Source organism: Crocuta crocuta, unplaced genomic scaffold (genome assembly GCF_008692635.1).
Source record: "Crocuta crocuta isolate KB4526 unplaced genomic scaffold, BGI_CrCroc_1.0 scaffold1766, whole genome shotgun sequence".
NCBI lineage: Eukaryota > Metazoa > Chordata > Mammalia > Carnivora > Hyaenidae > Crocuta > Crocuta crocuta.
The window spans coordinates 36,477-44,741 of NW_027527584.1; the positions used below are offsets into that span (position 1 = coordinate 36,477).

At 34.8% G+C, this 8,265-nt stretch overlaps 1 protein-coding gene across 1 annotated transcript; it reads left to right on the forward strand.

Moving 5' to 3' along the window:
* Positions 1 to 363: 363 nt before the first annotated feature.
* On the forward strand, positions 364 to 1,299 carry LOC144237265 (olfactory receptor 6C2-like). Its single transcript, XM_077770946.1, has one exon. It carries the CDS (start codon positions 364 to 366, stop codon positions 1,297 to 1,299), a length of 936 nt encoding a protein of 311 aa, XP_077627072.1.
* Positions 1,300 to 8,265: the final 6,966 nt, after the last annotated feature.

Genomic DNA, 8,265 nt, shown 5'->3' on the forward strand with positions numbered 1-8,265 from the left:
ATAAACAAAAGCAGAAAGCAATATTCTTTAACCATAGAGCTGGAACAGAGACTTTAAATGACTACAGAACGTACACAGTAAACCCACCTTGTCTGATATATATTAGTATGTTACGAAGGAACAACATCTCAAGCAAATACATCAAATAGAGAATTCTGAAAATCAAAAGACATCTTTCTTCTATGAAATGACAAACCCATAGAGTCAAAAGTAGTCCTTTACAGAGTGTATTTTAAATTGTAAATATTTTTAATGATAATAAATAAGAAAAGCCTGAATATGATAGAGCCCATATTGGTAAAATAATCCACAATAAAATGTGTCAATGTTACCTGCAGATTTAACAGATGTCAAGAATCAGCAATGAGAAACAGCACAGTAACGACATTCATTCTGCTGGGACTGACAGATGACCCCCAGCTACAGGTTTTGACTTTTATCTTTCTCTTTCTCACCTATATGCTGAGTGTAACTGGGAACCTGACTATCATCGCCCTCATCTTATTGGATTCCCACCTTAAAACAGCTATGTACTATTTCCTACAAAATTTCTCCTTCTTGGAGATCACATTCACATCTGCTTGTATTCCCAGGTACTTGTATAACATAGCAACAGGTGACAGGGTCATTACGTACAATGCCTGTGCCAGCCAGGTGGTTTTTACCGACCTCTTTGGTGTAACCGAATTTTTTCTCTTGGCTGCCATGTCGTATGACCGCTACATGGCCATCTGCAAACCCCTGCATTATGCGACCATCATGAGTAGCACAGTCTGCAGAAGACTTGTTTGTTGTTGTTGGGTAGCTGGTCTATTTATTATAATCCCCCCACTTAGCCTAGGCCTAAATCTGGAATTTTGTGATTCTAATATCATTGATCATTTTATCTGTGATGCATCTCCCCTCCTGAAAATCTCTTGTTCAAATACTTGGTTCATGGAACAGACAGTTATAATCTGTTCTGTGCTGACCTTTCTTATGACACTTATATGTGTAGTTCTGTCTTACATTCATATCATCAAGACAATTTTAGGATTCCCTTCTGCCCACCAAAAGAAAAAAGCTTTTTCTACCTGTTCTTCCCACATTATTGTGGTTTCCCTCACCTATGGCAGCTGCATCTTCATCTACATCAAACCTTCAGCAAAGGAATCAGTGGCCATTAACAAGGGTGTGACAGTGCTCATTACCTCTGTAGCTCCAGTTCTCAACCCTTTTATTTATACACTGAGGAACAAGCAAGTCAAACAAGCCTTCAATAATTCAGTCAAAAGAATTGTGATATTTTCCAGGAAATAAAAGAATGTGAAGCCAAACAAACATATAATGAACTTCCCAAATTTTCTAGTCAAGTTATTTTATTCGAAACACTCATCCTGCTCAGCTAACATCTTCCTCACAAACGTCTTTTGAGATCCTTCCACAAACAGGCATGCCAATAGCTTTTAAAAATCTCAATCCTAGCTTTCCCTCCAAATTAGGAAAATCAAAAAACAAAACACAAAAAATTAAACAGAAGTATGTCTCCACACCAGAAAATATCAAGAGAAAATTCGTTACATTTTCAGCAAAAGACTAATAATGCTTGTCATTGCTTCTTCCAATCCAAAGCTTTCAAGGGAATATTGCTTGATTCACTTCACAAACATGAATTTGGTAGTTTCTTTAGGTCAGGTACTATGTTAAACATGAAAATTAAAGGAGAGAACAAACCAGCAAAAACTTACTCTCATGTAGCCTCAGTGTCAAATAGAAACAATTTAAAAGAAAGCAAAATACCTAACTTGCACTCAAATAAATATTTTTCTGTGAAAGTTATAAACCTTACAGTTATGGAAAAATACCTAAAATATGAAAACAAATATTATAAGATTTGTAACTTTATCAAATTGATAATAACCCAGACCGTTAAATGTTATATATAAGGTTTTCTCAAAAAATACATGAAATAAAAGGGAAGATGATAAAAATGGGTAACTATTTTGAAGACTTCTAATATCTTGGTACTGCAAAGGAGAAAAAAAAAGCCTCCCATATGTAGACATATATATTGAAATGCCAACATAAAATGTCACTAAAATACACAAACCCTTGCCAAAAATGACATGAAAAGAATCAAGGAAATAAAAACAGCTAGATACATATATGATGTTAGAAACATAGCAAAGTTTCCAAACAGAATATGAAAAGCTATATATAAAGGTTTTGTATCATTTATGATAAAAAGATATACATTGGAGGATATTAACTGTTTACCACATTTCTTCCTGAAAAAGTACTTCATAAAGGTCATATGCTTCAACTATTTTCCCTATCCCACTACTCTCCATGCTTTAGGAATCTGAACTGACATTTCTCCTCTGTGTTCATGTCTAGTCTTTTCCAACTGCTGTTTCCCTGTCAGAATATATTTTCCTCATTCTTTGTTGGCTCACTCACTCTTTCTTCCCTTCAATTTTAAATTTAAAAATTACTCAGTTTCTCAAAAAAGTAAGCTAAAACTACCCTCTAGTCCAGTAATCCCACTTCTGGGTATATTCCCTAAAAAAGTGAAATCAGGATCTCAAAGAAATATCTGCCCTCTTACATTCATTGCAGCGCTATTCATAACTAATATGTAGAAACATATGTCCATCAAACTAAATGTCCATCAGCTGATGAATGCATAAACTCAATGTGGCATATATAGTAGAATACTATCCAACCTGCAACATACAGCAAAATGGATGGACCTTAAAGATTCCTTTTAAGTGAAATAAGCTAGACACAGAAAAACAAGTAATCCATGATCCCACTTACATAAAATATCTAAAATAGTCAAATTCATAAAGTCAAAGATTAGAACGGTAGTCACCAGTAACAAAGGGAGGGAAAAATAAGAATTGTTAATCAACAGGCATTACCTAAATAAAATCAATAAGCTCCAGAGATCTGCTTTACAAACTTATACTGTCAATCTAAAGTTGTCCAGAGGCAATAACTAAGAGCATTTATTTGGGATCAAAGAATTGTAATTCAGCATACACAGCTTGGGTAAGTAATTCAAATAGTATCCTACTAGACAGCAAAAGTCAGCATTTCTCTAGGCAAAAAGGAATGCCTGTATACATTATTTGCAAAGAACTTTTTACTGGTGTTAGTGGCAAAAAGCTAAACGTAACTGAGTATAATTGGTTGCTAAGCAAAATCTATTATTGTAGCAAATTGCAGGTATTTGGGCTGAATCCTTGGGATATTTGGGATTTGATCCAGTTTAAAAGCACATAGCTCCATGGGTGAGGGTGAGGAGAGGTTCACCTCCTTAATGGCCTCCCAGTTTCATTGCAAAAAAAAACCAAAAAAAAAACACCTTGATATAAATGACTCCATCTCATTTCACTCTTCACATCTCCCTCTTTTGTTTAAGATCTCTGAAAACATCACTAATCGATCATGTATTTACTTATGCCCACGTTGCTGGATAGACCTATCATGTCCCATGTTGGGGGGAGTTTTTAATCTTTGGTGGATGCTTTTAAGGACACTGTCATTAGGCTCAGGCCACATTGAAAACATGAAGGCAGTCAGAAAATGGTTCCTAGGCAGTTTCCTCATCTGGGGCTTTAGTAAGCCACTTGGAGTTTCTAGTGAATCAATCCATGCAGTGACCATAATGAGATGCCCATAGAGGTTTTAGATGATACTTCTTAGCAAGATGATAAGCATAAAAAGAGTAATTAGCAATAAAAATATTCCAAAAACTTCTCAGGCATTAATCTAGGAAATTGTTAAGAATGTTGAATTAGGAAGTACCTAAAGGTTCAGTATACTTAGTGCAATAGAACAAATCTAAAGAACAAATCTAAGGAAGTAAAGCCTTACTGTTGGCAAATCAGCAAGACCAGTACAATTTCGTATTTAACAAGATAAAATCCTAAGAACAAAAACGGAGTCATCGCTGTCAACTCTTTTCACATCTTTCCCCCTTTGCTCTTAGGTTCCTGAAGAAACATCAAGAGAGTAATATTACTCCCTAAAAGGCCTGAGTAATTTCATTACCTCTTCTGCTTCCATCTAATCCCTTTGTGATAGAGGGGCAGAGTGGGGGATGGAGAAAGGTGGGATGTGGGAGAAGGTACTGTGACTAATTCCTCCAAGTTTTCTGGTCTATAAAATTCATACCGATGAAATAAGTCAGGCAGAGAAGGACAAATATCATATGTTTGCACATATAGAAGGATTAGGAGGAACTTAACTGAGGAACAAGGGGGAGAAGAAGGGGGGAAATGGTGGGGAAAAGGGAGAGAGGCAAACCATGAGAGACTCTTGAATGCTGACAAAAACTGAGGACTGATGGATGTGGGGGGAGGGGGAGATGGGCATGGAGGAGGGCACTCGTGGGGATGAGCACTGGGTGTTATGTGGAAACTAATTTGACAATAAACTATTTGTAAAAAAAAAATAATAATAATAATAAAAAGAAAAGTATCTGACATAGTCATCTGTGCAAACACAAGCTTAGCATTTGGGTGAGTTACAGCAGAGGATTCAATTTTTAGTAAGTGTTTGATTAACATAGTAACACATATAATTAACATTGAGAGTGATAAATGAGTTTCTCTTATCATTCTTAACCATAATCCTATTTCTGATGGTAAACAACTAAAGAGATCAAAATAATCTCCAATCCCTAGTTTCTTGTGTCCTACTTCAGCTAATAGATCCATATTATCCTTTATAAATTTTAGTTCTTATGTTACTTCACCATATCAATTAACATAGAAACAACATTTTTCTCCTAATAGGGCATGAGCACCTTCCTGTTGCTCCATTAAGATATCAAGTGCCCTCATATTCTGTAAGATAATTTCTGCCCTGCTATCAACTTGAGTTTGTTGATATTTCAAATGCTTGAACAGAAGCATTAAAGGTGATGGCTATAACTATGAATAAGTTGTATACTGCCCTTTCCAAATCTATTATTCCAATCCAAGAAAAGAAAGTCTTGGGAAAAGGTATGAACAAGACCCTTTCTATCTACAATTGAGTTATTGTATATAACCTTCCCAGCTTCACCATGGTCTTTTTAATTGATATGAGAAGAATCCCAGATTTGGTACAAGAGCAGTGGAGAGAAGAGTCTTTCTAATGGTGGCATCATAGGCAAAATCAACAACCCCGTAATGTCCTTTCCATTTAATAGGAAGAGTGAAGTAAATACTTGTGCCACACACACACACACAAATCCAGAACCTTCTAGGGACAAAGTGTAAGTGGGTCCGTTTGCTCAGACTCTTTTATCAGTTTATTTTTTTAATTTATTTATTTTGAGAGAGAGAGAGAGCAAGCAAGGAAGGAGAGAGAGAGAGAGGGAGAGAGAGAGAATCCCAAGCAGGCTCCATGCTGGGTATAATTTGTTCTGGCACAAATTCAACAATCACTCAGGTTTATAGAAACAAAAAGTTTTTGCAGGATAAGGACAGAAGAGTGTGATAAGGCTTGACCTCAGCAATTAGGGTCACAAGAAAAATAAACACAAGAGAAAAATAAAATATTAACCCAGGGGCTAAAATTATTCTTAATAACACTGGCCATTGTAAGAAGAACTTGGAGAAAGCCAGATAAGTCACCTAGTATATGAATTCCAGGCAGGATAGAGTAATTTAACAAGTAAGAGATTTAGTCCACAGGACAAATAACCAATATGAAAACAAATCAACAAGTTCTTCAAATCCTACAGGTGTTTACCACCAACTAAGAAGTCTTATTGTGTGTAATATAGCAAAAAGCATTAGGATACTAATTAAGACAAATAGCAGTGCAAATACTCTGATCCAACAGTCCTTCATGATTAATTTCCTAAAGAATCTGAGGAATGCTCTCCAAGTTAAAATTCTAAGCATAAGCCCTTCTTTGAAATTCTTTCTTGAGTAAAAAGGTTCAAAAAAAGGAATACACGGATGCATGTTACAAATGGTGTCAGATTCCTTCACAGAAAAGTAGAAAAGGAGCTTTTCCAAAAAAAAAAAATAGTAACTATGAAAAGGACTATAAAGAAAATAACAAGTTAGTGGTTAAAAAAAAAACAAAAAACACAGTACAAGTCAATTGTGCCACTTTGCAGCCTTAGAAATATCTCCCCACCAGTATTTTCATGGAACTTACAAGCTTCTCAGCTGCCCTGCAAGTCATTTGATGAATCATTTTCATCAGAGGTCTTTTCATGGACTAGTGAGACAGGTTTTTGTTTGCCTCATACTATAAATTCATCAGTGGACTGAAACTACAACCATAGTCATGCCAATAAAGTTTCTCCTTATGAGATGCTCTAGATGGAGCATCCTTAACAATAAGCTTTAGATTTTTCTTGAGGAGGTAACTAGTATTAACTATGGTGGCCTTGGTTTTGATAACTTTTAAGATTTTGTCAGCGCTTGATCAGCCAAATTGTTGTTTTTAGCTTCTTCTGAGTCTAATTTTGAATGTTTAGAAATCTTGATAATAGCCAATGCAGACAGAAGTTTGTCAGAAATATCAAAAGGTTTTAGACATGTAAGTGCATAGGATCACAGATTATTATGAAGGATACCTAATTAGGCATTTGACCAAAGAGACAATAAAAGGTTTTAAAGGAAAATACCAGAAGGTTACAGATTTGTGAGCAAGACTTATCAAAGACTAATAAAGCACATAAAATTATTTTAATAAAACACACAATCTTTGCTTTTCTTTCATAATCTCTTATCTGAAACAGACCAATAGTACAGGAAAACTCTGTCCTTTTAGTAGATAAAAGAATATTAAGTTTCATCCTGACATTGTTCAGCTAGACAGGGAATAAAAAAGAACAGGCAAGGGCAACAGGATCCTCATATCATTGCTGGAGAGGATTCCTCGAAGTTGAGTTGACAGAATAAAGATTTGAAAGATGGAACAACTTTGAAACTGATGGCAGAGCTGTAAATATCTGATGCCATGACCAGAATTCTCAGCCTTGCAAGTACTTATACAAAATGAAGGGAGTTCTTTTGAACAAAATTTTCTGCCTGGCTATAAGTCTGAAAAGACAAAATGTATGTATGAGCCCATCAAACAGTCATTTACACCTTAGCCTTGAGAAGTTACTACCGTGTGTGTACAGGGTAGAAGGGTGGTTACTCTCCTACTGGCTTTTTCAGCCAGCTGCACAGACTCTGTTGTTGCTCAGTTTACTGTGGGGTAAGAGCAGTAGCTTTCAAACATGTTGGATCATTCCACAGCAGGAAACATAGTGCATATAGTCCCAGCACATACTTGCACATAAAAAAAATATACAAAAAAATATACATAACTGAAATAAAAGTTAAATAAACTGACACGTATTTCCTATTTTCAGCATAAGCCATGCATGCTCTATTTTCCATTGTGTGAAATTATTCTTTTTTATTTATATGTAGATGATAAATAAATCTATAATAAATTCTATAAATTACAGATAAAATTAAGAGACATATTCATCCAGCTAAAGAGATGGATATGCATCATATGTATTTTCCATTTGAACAAATGTTAATCATAATTCATCAATGGTGTCTGACCACAGTTTGAAAAACAAGCAGTTACGGTAAATCCTTCCACAGCAGAAGAAATCTACAGGATTTCACTGCTCCTTACCTTCTAAAGAGGCACCTGCTGCCTTGTCTGCATTCTCTTGTCATCAATGCACACAGTTGGCACAGTTTAATTTGTGCCTATTACCCTGTTTTGACATTTTCTCTGGTTGATTTTGTATTGTTAGCTCTTCTTGCAACTTCTTTAATTATTCGAAATCTTTGCTTTTCAGTGAAAACGAGGAAGTGAGCAATTATGAACTATCATAAATTAGCATCCTGTAGCATAGCAGCAAACTTATAAATACATTTGAAATTCTTAGAAATATAATCTTTCTTATAATAAATTTTTTGTAAATATTAAATAGCCAAACTATGCTTTTTAATATGTTATACTTAGCATTTAATCTTTATTTCATTTGGAAGTAATTTAAATCTTTAATGAATATCTATTATTTAATTTAACTTAGTCTAAACTTTGATCTTATATTAATTTAAATTACTTGTTTAGCATAACAATTATATTTGAATTAGACATTAAACAGCCAAACATTATTTATTTCTCTTGTTGACAAATTTTGTAATGTAGAGATAACAGGAACTTATCTGATTAGTAAACACGGGGAGAAAAAGTTGTTTGCATTATATCTAATGCTGATGACTCAAGACATTCCTGTTTTTGTTAAACCAACAAACT

Excerpts from the sequence above, each read along its gene's own strand:
- LOC144237265 (XM_077770946.1), top strand. The coding sequence starts at position 364 with ATGAGAAACAGCACAGTAACGACATTCATTCTGCTGGGACTGACAGAT.